Below are 13,869 nucleotides of genomic sequence, written 5' to 3' on the forward strand. Positions count from 1 at the left end.
CCATTCGGCCCCTCGAGCCTGCTCCGCCATTCAATAAGATCATGCCTGATCTGATCCTGGCCTCAACTCCACTTCCCTGCCCGCTCCCCATAACCCTTTTAATCTCTTATCGCTCAAAAATCTGTCTATCTCCACCTTAAATATATTCAATGACCCAGCCTCCACAGCTCTCCGGGGCAGAGAATTCCACAGATTTACAACCCTCAGAAGAAATTCTTCCTCATCTCAGTTTTAAATGGGCGGCCCCTTATTCTAAGACACTGTCCCCTAGTTCTAGTCTCCCCGATCAGTGGAAACATCCTCTCTGCATCCACCTTGTCGAGCCCCCTCATTATCTTGTATGTTTCGATAAGATCAGCTCTCATTCTTCTGAACTCCAATGTGTATAGGCCCAACCTACTCAACCTATCTTCATACGTCAACCCCCTCATCTCCGGAATCTATCTCGTGAACCTTCTCTTAACTCCCTCCAATGCAAGTATATGCTTTCATATATAAGGAAACCAAAACTGTACGCAGTACTCCAGGTGTGGCCTCACCAATATCCTGTACAGTTGTAGCTGGACTTCTCTGCTTTTATACTCCATCCCCCTTTGCAATAAACACCAACATTCCATTTGCCTTCCTGATTACTTGCTGTACCTGCATACTAACTTTTTGTGTTTCATGCACAAGGACCCCCAGGTCTCTCTGTACTGCAGCACTTTGCAATTTTTCTCCATTAAATTATCATTTTCTTTACTATTTTTTCTGTCAAAGTGGCTAACGTCACATTTTCCCACATTGTACTCCATCTGCCAAATTTTTTCCCACTCACTTAGTCTGTCTATATCCCTTTGCAGATTTTTTGTGTCCTCCTCACAACTTGCTTTCCCACCCATCTTTGTATCATCAGCAAACTTGGTTACATTACACTTGGTCCCTTCATCCAAGTCATTAATATAGATTGTAAATAGTTGAGGACCCAGCACCGATCCCTGTGGCACCCCACTAGTTACTGTTTGCCAACCGGCAGGACTGCAGGAAGATATCAATGCACTGGTCAGGTGGGCAGAACAGTGGCAAATAGAATTCAATCCGACTAAGTGTGAGGTAATACATTTGGGGAGGTCTAACAAGGCAAGTGAACACAGGCTAAATGGTACGACACTGAAAAGAGTAGAGGAACAAAGGGACCTTGGAGTGCAGGTGCAGGCTCGAATGGCCTACTCCTGCACCTATTTTCTATGAAGGTAGCAGGCCAGGTAGATAAGGTGGTTAAGGCGGCATATGAAATACTTGCCTTTATTAGTCGAGGCATAGAATACAAGAGCAGGGGAGGTTATGCTTGAACTGTATAAAACACTGGTTAGGCCACAGCTGGAGTACTGCGTGCAGTTCTGGTCACCACATTACAGGAAGGATGTGATTGCACTGGAGAGGGTGCAGAGGAGATTTACGAGGATGTTGCCTGGACTGGAAAATTTTAGCGATGAGGAAAGATCGGATAGGCTGGGTCTGTTTTCTTTGGAACAGAGGAGGCTGAGGGGAGACCTGATTGAGGTGTATAAAATGATGAGGGGCCTGGATAGAGTGGATGGGAAGGACCTGTTTCCCTTTGCAGAGGGGTCAACAACCAGGGGGCATAGATTTAAAGTAATTGGGGGGATGTTACGAGGGGATTTGAGGGGAAATTTCTTCACTCAGAGGGTGGTGGGGGTCTGGAACTCACGGCCTGAAAGGGTGGTAGAGGCAGAAACCCTCACCACATTTACAAAGTACCTGGATGTGCTGTAACCTACAGGGCTACGGACCGAGAGCTGGAAAGTGGGATTAGGCTGGAAAGGTCTTGGTCGGCCGGTGTGGACACGATGGGCCGAAATGGCCTCCTTCTGTGCTGTAAATTTGTATGGTTCTGAGAGAACAATCCCGGCTTCTCCAGTCCTACCCTATAACTGAAGTCCCTTGTCTCTGGTACCATTCTGGCCACTCTCCTCGACAAGCTCTCCAAGGCCTCGACATCTACAGGGTAGATACCTCCCCCTGCCACATCGCGATGAGGAAGTGGTCAGGATGTCCAATTATCGCTTGCAACCCGCCCATTGCACATATTTATTGTCTGATTTACACTCCTGTGAAGGGCTGTGGGACATTTTACTACGTTAAAGGGGCTGTATAAATGCAATCATAAGTAGCAGGAGCAGGAATCAGCCCCTCGAGCCTGCTCCGCCATTCAATGAGATCACGGCTGATGATCTACCTCAACTCCACTTTCCCATCCGATCCCCATATCCCTTGGTGCAAAAGAATCTCTCGATCTCAGCCTTGACTACACTCAACGACGGAGTCTCCACAGCCCTCTGGGGGCAGAGAATTCCAAAGATTCACAATCCTCCGAGTGAAGAAATTTCTCCTCATCTCAGGCCTAAACGGCCGACCCCTTGTTCTGAGACTGTGACCACTGGTTCTAGACTATCTCATCATCATTATCATCATAGGCAGGCCCTCGGAATCGAGGAAGACTTGCTTCCGCTATTAAAATACGAGTCCTTAGGTGGCTGAACAGTCCAATACGAGAGCCACAGTCCCTGTCACAGGTGGGACTGATAGTCGTTGAGGGTAAGGGAGGGTGGGACTGGTTTGCCGCACGCTCCTTCCGCTGCCTGCACACGAAGGCAGATTTATCATCTGAATGGTGACAGATTAGGAAAAGGGGAGGTGCACCGAAACCTGGGTGTCATGGTACATCAGTCTTTGAAGGTTGGCATGCAGGTACAGCAGGCGGTTAAGAAAGCAAATGGCATGTTGGCCTTCATAGCGAGGGGATTTGAGTATAGGAGCAGGGAGGTGTTACTACAGTTGTACAGGGCCTTGGGCGAGGCCTCACCTGGAGTATTGTGTACAGTTTTGGTCTCCTAATCTGAGAAAGGACATTCTTGCTATTGAGAGAGTGCAGCGAAGATTCACCAGACTGATTCCCGGGATGGCAGGACTGACATATGAAGAAAGACTGGGTCGACTAGGCTTATATTCACTGGAATTTAGAAGAATGAGAGGGGATCTCATAGAAACAAATAAAATTCTGACGGGACAGGACAGGTTAGATGCAGGAAGAATGTTCCCGATGTTGGGGAAGTCCAGAACCAGGGGTCACAGTCTAAGGATAAGGGGTAAGCCATTTAGGACCGAGATGAGGAGAGTGGTGAACCTGTGGAATTCTTTACCACAGAGAGTTGTTGAGGCCAGTTCGTTGGATATATTCAAAAGGGAGTTAGATGTGGCCCTTACGGCGAAAGGGATGAAGGGGTATGGAGAGAAAGCAGGAATGGGGTACTGAAGTTGCATGATCAGCCATGATCATATTGAATGGTGGTGCAGGCTCGAAGGGCCGAAAGGCCTGCTCCTGCAGCTATTTTCTATGTTTCTGCATGCTCTCGGCGACGAGACTCGAGGTGCTCAGCGCCCTCCCGGATGCACTTCCTCCACTTAGGGCGGACTGGTCTTTGGCCAGGGACTCCCAGGTGTCGGTGGGGGATGTCGCACTTTATCAGGGAGGCTTTGAGGGTGCCCCTGTAACGTTTCCTCTGCCCACCTTTGGCTCGCTTGCCGTGACGGAGCTCCGCGTAGAGCGCTTGCTTTGGGAGTCTCGTGTCTGGGGCATGCGGACAATGTGGCCCGCCCGCCCAGCGGAGCTGACCGAGTGTGGTCAGTGCTTCAATGCTGGCCTGGTCGAGGGGAAACAGTCTCTCGGCATCTACCCTGTCAACCCCCCTCAGAATCACACAAGTTTCAATGAGATCACCTCTCATTATTCTGAACTCAAGACCACAAGCCCAATCTACTCAACCTCTCCTCATATCTGCTCTCTCAAGTGGGCGTAAAAAATGCCATGGCACTATTTTCGAAGAAGAGCAGGGGAGCTCTCCCAAGTGTCCCCGACCAATATTTATCCCTCAATCACCAGGGCTGTGTTTCCCACACGACAACAGTGGCTAGACTTCAAAAGTACTTCATTGGCTGCAGAGCACTTTTGAGACGCCGGGTGGTCGTGAAAGGCGCTATACAAATGCAAGTCTTCCTTTCATAGGACAGCCCTCTCATCCCAAGATGAGGAACTTGCGTGGTGCGCCGCCTGCAAGAAAGAATTTCACACAACCTGCTCCCCCGTCTATGAGGGTCTCCCAACATCCTCCCAGCGCCCCAATGACGCGGGCCACAACATGCATCGAGTCATCTCCCGCAGCATACTAACCTCTACACCCTCTCGGAGGCCTCGACAGCGACAGGGTGAATACCTCAAACATAGAAAATAGGTGCAGGAGTAGGCCATTCGGCCCTTCTAGCCTGCACCGCCATTCAATGAGTTCATGGCTGAACATGCAACTTCAGTACCCCATTCCTGCTTTCTCGCCATACCCCTTGATCCCCCTAGTAGTAAGGACTTCATCTAACTCCTTTTTGAATATATTTAGTGAATTGGCCTCAACAACTTTCTGTGGTAGAGAATTCTACAGCTTCACCACTCTCTGGGTGAAGAAGTTTCTCCTCATCTCGGTCCTAAATGGCTTACCCCTTATCCTTAGACTGTGACCCTTGGTTCTGGACTTCCCCAACATCGGGAACATTCTTCCTGCATCTAACCTGTCCAGTCCCGTCAGAATTTTAAATGTTTCTATGAGGTCCCCTCTCATTCTTCTGAACTCCAGTGAATACAAGCCCAGTTGATCCAGTCTTTCTTGATAGGTCAGTCCCGCCATCCCGGGAATCAGTCTGGTGAACCTTCGCTGCACTCCCTCAATAGCAAGAATGTCCTTCCTCAAGTTAGGAGACCAAAACTGCACACAATACTCCAGGTGTGGCCTCACCAAGGCCCTGTACAACTGTAGCAACACCTCCCTGCCCCTGTACTCAAATCCCCTCGCTATGAAGGCCAACATGCCATTTGCTTTCTTAACCGCCTGTGTACCTGAATGCCAACCTTCAATGACTGATGTACCATGACACTCAGGTCTCGTTGCACCTCTCCTTTTCCTAATCTGTCACCATTCAGATAATAGTCTGTCTCTCTGTTTTTACCACCAAAGTGGATAACCTCACATTTATCCACATTATACTTCATCTGCCATGCATTTGCCCATTCACCTAACCTATCCAAGTCACTCTGCAGCCTCATAGCATCCTCCTCGCAGCTCACACTGCCACCCAACTTAGTGTCATCCGCAAATTTGGAGATACTACATTTAATCCCCTCGTCTAAATCATTAATGTACAATGTAAACAGCTGGGGCCCCAGCACAGAATCTTGCGGTACCCCACTAGTCACTGCCTGCCATTCTGAAAAGTACCCATTTACTCCTACTCTTTGCTTCCTGTCTGCCAACCAGTTCTCAATCCACGTCAGCACACTACCCCCAATCCCATGTGCTTTAACTTTGCACATTAATCTCTTGTGTGGGACCTTGTGCTGCCACTCACACAGAAGGCAAATGGAAGGTTGGTGTTTATTGCAAAGGGGGATAAAGTATAAAAGCAGAGCAGTCCTGCTACAACTGTACAGGGTATTGGTGAGACCACACCTAGAGTACTGCGTACAGTTTTGGTCTCCATATTTACGAAAGGACATACTTGCTTTGGAGGCTGTTCAGAGAAGGTTCACTCGGTTGATTCCGGAGATGAGGGGGTTGGTGTATGAAGAGAGGTTGGGCCTATACTGCTTGGAGTTTAGAAGACTGAGAGGTAATCTGATTGATTCTGAACGGGCTCGACAAGGTGGATGCAGAGAGGATGTTTCCCCTCGTGGGGGAATCTAGAACTAGGGGCCATTGTCTCAGAATTAGGGGCCACCCATTCAAGACGGAGATGAGGAGGAAATTTCTTCTCTGAGGGTTGTAAATCTGTGGAATTCTCTGCCCCAGAGAGCTATGGAGGCTGGGTCATTGAATATATTTAAGGTGGAGAGAGACAGATTTTTGAGCGATAAGGGAGTAAGGGATTATGGGAAGTGGAGCTGAACCCATGATCAGATCAGCCATGATCTTATTGAATGGCGGAGCAGGCTCGAGGGGCTGAATGGCCCACTCCTGCTCCTATTTCTTACACGTTCGTATCGTGTCTCCCCCGGCTCAAATCCACAGCCCACACCACCCCCCCCACAAGTCCCCGCCGTTTACCTGAAAGTCCGTTTTCTTCCAGCCATCCTTCTCCAGCTGCTTCCTGAGCTCTTTGTAGCCCCACAGGGTCTGCAGTACGGTCGATGCTGCCTTCACCTCTCGCTCCGAGCGGCTACTAGAGTGGGCACAACAACATCCAAGTCAAGGCAAGGAGCACAGCAGACCATTCGGCCCCTCCAGCCCAGTATTAACAGCACCAAACATTTTCGGCAGAGGGAGCGCCGCACTGTCGGAGGGGCAGTACTGAGGGAGTGCTGCACTGTCGGAGGGGCAGGACTGAGGGAGTGCTGCACTGTGGGAGGGGCAGTACTGAGGGAGCGCTGCACTGTCGGAGGGGCAGTACTGAGGGAGTGCCGCACTGTCGGAGGGGCAGTACTGAGGGAGTGCCGCACTGTCGGAGGGGCAGGACTGAGGGAGCGCTGCACTGTCGAAGGGGCAGTACTGAGGGAGCGCTGCACTGTGGGAGGGGCAGTACTGAGGGAGCGCTGCACTGTCGGAGGTGCAGTACTGAGGAAGTGCCGCACTGTGGGAGGGGCAGTACTGAGGGAGTGCCGCACTGTGGGAGGGGCAGTACTGAGGGAGTGCCGCACTGTCGGAGGGGCAGTACTGAGGGAGTGCCGCACTGTGGGAGGGGCAGTACTGAGGGAGTGCCGCACTGTGGGAGGGGCAGTACTGAGGGAGTGCCGCACTGTCGGAGGGGCAGTACTGAGGGAGTGCCGCACTGTCGGAGGGGCAGTACTGAGGGAGTGCCGCACTGTGGGAGGGGCAGTACTGAGGGAGTGCCGCACTGTCGGAGGGGCAGTACTGAGGGAGTGCCGCACTGTCGGAGGGGCAGTACTGAGGGAGCGCCGCACTCAGATGAGACCTTAAATCGAGGTCCCGCCTGCACGCTCAGTTGGACATAAAAGATCCCATGGCACGATTTCGCAGAAGAGCTGAAGGGTTGGAGAGTTCTTCCCAGTGACCCGAGGCCAATTTTTATCCCTCAATCAACATAACAAGAGATTATCGGGTCATTATCACATTGCTGTTTGTGGGAGCTTGCTGTGCGCAGATTGGCTGCCGCGTTTCCCACAATTCAACAGTGACTACCCTTCAAAGAGTATTTCATTGGCTGTGAAGCGCTTTGGGCTGTGCGGTGGTTGTGAAAGGCGCTATATAAATGCAGGTCCAAGTCTTCCTTCCTCCTCTCGCTAGGCTACCTCCCCGAGGTCGCCCCTTACCCAGATTTGTTGATCAGGACCAGTTTCTCCACGCCCTGCAGCTCTCTGAGTTTCTTTGCAGCGTCCACGTTGTCAATGATGACCTCGTTGATGGTTTGGAGAACCGACACCACCGTGTCCTCAGCTCGGGACCTGGACTCCTGCTGCCCAGTCGCAGGCACGTTGCAGATCAGATTGGGCATCGCGTGTTTACCTGGCAGAGCCCGGGGCAACAAAACATCGGTTAGACACCAGGATAGCCGCAGGAAGGTGTCTGGGGCATTCGATGGGAGAGTTAGGGGACTGGAGGGATGGTCTTCGATGGGAGAGTTAGGGGACTGGAGGGATGGTCTTCGATGGGAGAGTTAGGGAACTGGAGGGATGGTCTTCGATGGGAGAGTTAGGGGACTAGAGGGATGGGCTTCGATGGGAGAGTTAGGGGACGGGTGGGATGGTCTTCGATGGGAGAGTTAGGGGACTGGAGGGATGGTCTTCGATGGGAGAGTTAGGGGACCGGAGGGATGGTCTTCGATGGGGGAGTTAGGGGACTGGAGGGATGGTCTTCGATGGGAGAGTTAGGGGACTGGAGGGATGGTCTTCGATGGGAGAGTTAGGGGACTAGAGGGATGGTCTTCGATGGAGGAGTTAGGGGACTGGAGGGATGGTCTTCGATGGAGGAGTTAGGGGACTGGAGGGATGGTCTTCGATGGGAGAGTTAGGGGACTGGAGGGATGGTCTTCGATGGAGGAGTTAGGGGACTGGAGGGATGGTCTTCGATGGGAGAGTTAGGGGACTGGAGGGATGGTCTTCGATGGGAGAGTTAGGGGACTGGAGGGATGGTCTTTGATGGAGGAGTTAGGGGACTGGAGGGATGGTCTTCGATGGGGGAGTTAGGGGACTAGAGGGATGGGCTTCGATGGGAGAGTTAGGGGACTGGAGGGATGGTCTTCGATGGGGGAGTTAGGGGACTGGAGGGATGGTCTTCGATGGGAGAGTTAGGGGACTGGAGGGATGGTCTTCGATGGGGGAGTTAGGGGACTAGAGGGATGGGCTTCGATGGGAGAGTTAGGGGACTGGAGGGATGGTCTTCGATGGGAGAGTTAGGGGACTGGAGGGATGGTCTTCGATGGGAGAGTTAGGGGACTGGAGGGATGGTCTTCGATGGGAGAGTTAGGGGACTGGAGGGATGGGCTTCGATGGGGGAGTTAGGGGACTGGAGGGATGGTCTTCGATGGGAGAGTTAGGGGACTGGAGGGATGGTCTTCGATGGGAGAGTTAGGGGACTGGAGGGATGGTCTTCGATGGGAGAGTTATGGGACTAGAGGGATGGTCTTCGATGGGGAGTTAGGGGACTGGAGGGATGGTCTTCGATGGGAGAGTTAGGGGACTGGAGGGATGGTCTTCGATGGGAGAGTTAGGGGACTGGAGGGATGGTCTTCGATGGGAGAGTTAGGGGTCTGGAGGGATGGTCTTCGATGGGGGAGTTAGGGGACTGGAGATTTGGTCTTCGATGGGAGAGTTAGGGGACTAGAGGGATGGGTCTTCGATGGGAGAGTTAGGGGACTAGAGGGATGGTCTTCGATGGGAGAGTTAGGGGACTGGAGGGATGGTCTTCGATGGGAGAGTTAGGGGACTGGAGGGATGGTCTTCGATGGGAGAGTTAGGGGACTGGAGGGATGGTCTTCGATGGGAGAGTTAGGGGACTGGAGGGATGGTCTTCGATGGGAGAGTTAGGGGACTGGAGGGATGGTCTTCGATGGGAGAGTTAGGGGACTGGAGGGATGGTCTTCGATGGGAGAGTTAGGGGACTGGAGGGATGGTCTTCGATGGGAGAGTTAGGGGACTGGAGGGATGGTCTTCGATGGGAGAGTTAGGGGACTGGAGGGATTGTCTTCGATGGGAGAGTTAGGGGACTGGAGGGATGGTCTTCGATGGGAGAGTTAGGGGACTGGAGGGATGGTCTTCGATGGGAGAGTTAGGGGACTGGAGGGATGGTCTTCGATGGGAGAGTTAGGGGACTGGAGGGATGGTCTTCGATGGGAGAGTTAGGGGACTGGAGGGATGGTCTTCGATGGGAGAGTTAGGGGACTGGAGGGATTGTCTTCGATGGGAGAGTTAGGGGACTGGAGGGATGGTCTTCGATGGGAGAGTTAGGGGACTGGAGGGATGGTCTTCGATGGGAGAGTTAGGGGACTGGAGGGATGGGCTTCGATGGGAGAGTTAGGGGACTGGAGGGATGGTCTTCGATGGGAGAGTTAGGGGACTGGAGGGATGGTCTTCGATGGGAGAGTTAGGGGACTGGAGGGATGGGCTTCGATGGGAGAGTTAGGGGACTGGAGGGATGGTCTTCGATGGGAGAGTTAGGGGACTGGAGGGATGGGCTTCGATGGGGGAGTTAGGGGACTGGAGGGATGGTCTTCGATGGGAGAGTAAGGGGACTGGAGGGATGGTCTTCGATGGGGGAGTTAGGGGACTGGAGGGATGGGCTTCGATGGGAGAGTTAGGGGACTGGAGGGATGGGCTTCGATGGGAGAGTAAGGGGACTGGAGGGATGGTCTTCGATGGGGGAGTTAGGGGACTGGAGGGATGGGCTTCGATGGGAGAGTTAGGGGACTGGAGGGATGGGCTTCGATGGGAGAGTAAGGGGACTGGAGGGATGGGCTTCGATGGGAGAGTTAGGGGACTGGAGGGATGGGCTTCGATGGGAGAGTTAGGGGACTGGAAGGAGGGCTTCGATGGGGGAGTCAGGATAGTGTGTGACTTGGAGGGGAACGTGGAGGTGGTGGTATTCCCATGCGCCTGCTGCCCTTGTCCTTTGAGTTGATAGAGGTCGCGGGTTCAGGAGGTGCTGCCGAAGAAGCCTTGGCGAGTTGCTGCAGTGCATCTTGTAGATGGTACACACTGCAGCCAGGGGGCGCCGGTGGTGGAGGGAGCGGGTGTTGAAGTTGTTGGATGGGGGGCCCATCAAGCGGGCTGCTTTGTCCTGGATGGTGTCGAGCTTCTTGAGTGTTGCTGGGGCCGCACTCATCCAGGCAAGTGGAGAGTATTCCATCACACTCCTGACTTGTGCCTTGTAGATGGTGGGGAAAGGCTTTGGAGAGTCAGGAGGTGAGACACTCGCCACAGAATACCCAGCCTGTGACCTGCTCTTGTTGCCACGGTATTAACGTGGCCGCTCCAGTTAAGTTTCGGGAAATTTCTCTAACTATTGTGGCGAGGATTCAAATGGTGGCGACTCACCAATCAGTTCCTTGTTGCGGGCGTCGAGCGAGAGATTTCGAAGGGCCCCCGATACAGCCTTGACCACCCGGTCGTTGTCGTGCGTGAGGCGCTCAGCGATGTGGGACAATCCTTTCTCCTGCCGCACCATGGAACGTAGGTAGCGGCCGTACTGAAGGGAGAGAGGGGCAAAAGTCAACACACTGACCGTGGCAAGTGTCAGCTCCAACTCTACCGCCCCCACCCAACCCAGATCATAGAATCAGAGACATTTACAACACGGGAAGTGGCCATTTCGGCCCATCGTGTCCACACCGGCCGACCAAGAGCCACCCGGCCTAATCCCACTTTCCAGCTCTCGGTCCGTAGCCCTGTAGGTTACGGCACATCCAGGTACTTTTTAAATGTGGTGAGGGTTTCTGCCTCTACCACCCTTTCAGGCCGTGAGTTCCAGACCCCCACCACCCTCTGGGTGAAGACATTTCCCCTCAAATCCTCTCTAAACCTCCCCACAATTACTTTAAATCTGTGCCCCCTGGTTGTTGACCCCTCTGCCAAGGGAAACAGCTCCTTCCTATCCACTCTATCCAGGCACCTCATCATTTTACACACCTCAATCAGGTCTCCCCTCAGCCTCCTCTGTTCCAAAGAAAGCAGACCCAGCCTATCCAATCTTTCCTCATCGCTAAAATTCTCCAGTCCAGGCAACATCCTGGTAAATCTCCTCTGCACCCTCTCCAGTGCAATCACATCCTTCCTGTAATGTGGTGACCAGAACTGCACGCAGTACTCCAGCTGTGGCCTGACCAGTGTTTTATACAGTTCAAGCATAACCTCCCCCTGCTCTTGTATTCCACGCCTCGACTAATAAAGGCAAGCATTCCGTGTGCCTTCTTAACCACCTTATCTACCTGGCCTGCTCCCTTCAGGGATCTGTGGACCTGCACTCCCAGGTCCCTCTGTTCCTCTACACTTCTCAATGTCCTACCATTTAATGTGTATTCCCTTGCCTTGTTAGCTCTCCCCAAATGCATTACCTCACATTTATCCGGACTAAATTCCATTTGCCACTGCTCTGCCACCCGACCAGTTGATTGATATCTTCCTGCAGTCCACAGCTTTCTTCTTCATTATCAACCACACGGCCTGTTTTTGTATCATCTGCAAACTTCTTAATCATACCCCCATACAGATGCAATGGCCCCATCTCCCCTCCACCATCCCAGTGCAGAATGCTCTGTATTCTTACTCTAGTTTCCCAGGGCTCAGAGAGTCCAGTCCTTTACCTCATATTCCCACCCCCCCCCCCCCCCATCCCACTGGCACACTACGATCTCTTACTCTTTCTCTCCCCCCCCCCACCCCTCTGGTACACAATCTCAGCTGTGGCTCAGTGGGCAGCACTCTCGCCTCAAGAGTCGGCAGGTTGTGGGTTCAAGTCCCACTCCAGGGACTGGAGCACATAAATCTCGGCCGACGCTCCCAGTGCAGTGCTGAGGGAACACCGCACTGTCGGAGGTGCCCGTCTTTCGGACTAAACGATAAACCCGAGGCCCCGTCTGCTCTCTCGGGTGGACGTAAAAGATCCCATGGCCACTATTTCGAAGAAGAGCAGGGGAATTATCCCCGGTGTCCTGGGGCCCAATATTTATCCCTCAAACAATATGACAAAAAACAGATTATCTGGGTCATTATCACATTGCTGTTTGTGGGAGCTTGCTGTGCGCCAATTGGCGTTTCCCACATTACAACAGTGACTGCGCCCCAAAAGTACTTCATTGGCTGTAAAGCGCTTTGGGACGTCCGGTGGTCGTGAAAGGCGCTATATAAATGCAGGTCTTTCTGTCTCTTGCTCTCTCGCTCCACCCCTCTGCTACCCAATGACCTCTCTAGGAAACCTTGTTTGGCCACCCCGCCGAACCCTCTCTGCCCCAGTGAACTAATCCCAACTCCTTCCGTAGTTCCCCCCCACCAAGCCCTGTGACGTTCTGTGCTACACAACACCTCTACTTGCAAGAAACACAGAGGGCTTGGCTTTGAAGGGGTTGGGCGTGAAATCCATCAAAGGCCGTGACTCACGCCACAAACTCCGTTTCCCTAGCGACTGAATCCGTCCCTCTTCCCAACTCTCGTCGGAGGCTGAGCCAGACGGTTTGCGACCTCGGTGTCATGTTTGACCCTGAAATGAGCTTCCGGCTCACATGTCCGCGGCATATCGACGACCGCCCGCATCCACCTCCGTGACATCGCCCGTCTCCGCGCCCCCCCCCTGCCTCAGCTCATCCGCTGCTGAAGCCCTCATTCGTGCCTTTGTTACCTCGAGACTTGACTATTGCAACTCACTCCTGGCTGGCCTCCCACATTCTACCCTCCGTAAACTAGGGGTGATGCAAAACTCGGCTGCCCCGTGCCCTAACTCACATCAAGTCCCGCTCACCCATCGCTCACCCCCCCCCGGTGCTCGCTGACTTACATTGGCTTCCGGTTAAGCAACGCCTCGGTTTCAAAATTCCCATCCTGGTTTACAAATCCCTCCATGGCCCTCGCCCTCTCCCTATCTCTGAAATCTCCCGCGATGTCTGCACTCCTCTAATTCTGGCCTCTTGACCATCCCTGATTAGATTCGCTCCACCATCGGTGGCCGGGCCTTCTGTTGCCTCGGCCCCGAGCTCAAACTCCCTGCCTAAGCCTCTCTTTCCTCCTTCAAGGCGCTCCTTAAAACCTACCTCTTTGACCCAGCTTTTGGTCACTTGCCCTAATTTCTTGTATGGTTCGGCGTCAAATATTTTTCATCTCATAACACTCCTGTGAAATGCATTGGGACGTTTCACTACTTTAAAGGTGCTATATATAAATATAAGTTGCTGTTGTTGGTGGTGAAGGCCGAGAACTCCCACTGTGGTCTCACCGTCCAGCGGCCTGCGCACAGGTTCTGCAGGGCCCCAGCCACTGCCTCGAGCACGGCTGGGTTCTTCGATTCCTTGATCAGCGACAGATAGACTCGGACAACCTCCGGTTGGTACAGCAACTCGTAACCTGCGGGAAGCCACACACACACACACACAAAATCAACGTGTAAGACTTGCACGCGCACCACTTACCGCGCAAAGGAACCTCGTTTGGGGCACATAGAGCAGGGAAGGCCCAGGCTCCAGCCCCAGCCTGCGCTCATCGCATCCAGAGGGGGAAATGGTCTTCAGGACACTGGAATTGGGGCTCCTGCTTTGACCACTGCCCAGCAATTCCGACCAGGAAGATGTAACGAGTGTCGGGAGAGAACACAGGAACAGAGGGAGGCC

General features: G+C 53.1%; 1 protein-coding gene across 1 annotated transcript in view; it reads right to left on the reverse strand.

Moving 5' to 3' along the window:
• Positions 1-13,869, reverse strand: part of LOC139273856 (catenin delta-1-like) — a 55,284-nt gene that overhangs the window by 7,417 nt on the left and 33,998 nt on the right. The window contains 4 exon segments of the mRNA XM_070890931.1: positions 6,150-6,264; positions 7,373-7,565; positions 10,592-10,742; positions 13,479-13,606. Of these exon segments, the coding sequence (XP_070747032.1) occupies positions 6,150-6,264; positions 7,373-7,565; positions 10,592-10,742; positions 13,479-13,606 (587 nt within the window).

The sequence above is a fragment of the Pristiophorus japonicus genome, chromosome 9 (assembly GCF_044704955.1).
Source record: "Pristiophorus japonicus isolate sPriJap1 chromosome 9, sPriJap1.hap1, whole genome shotgun sequence".
NCBI lineage: Eukaryota > Metazoa > Chordata > Chondrichthyes > Pristiophoridae > Pristiophorus > Pristiophorus japonicus.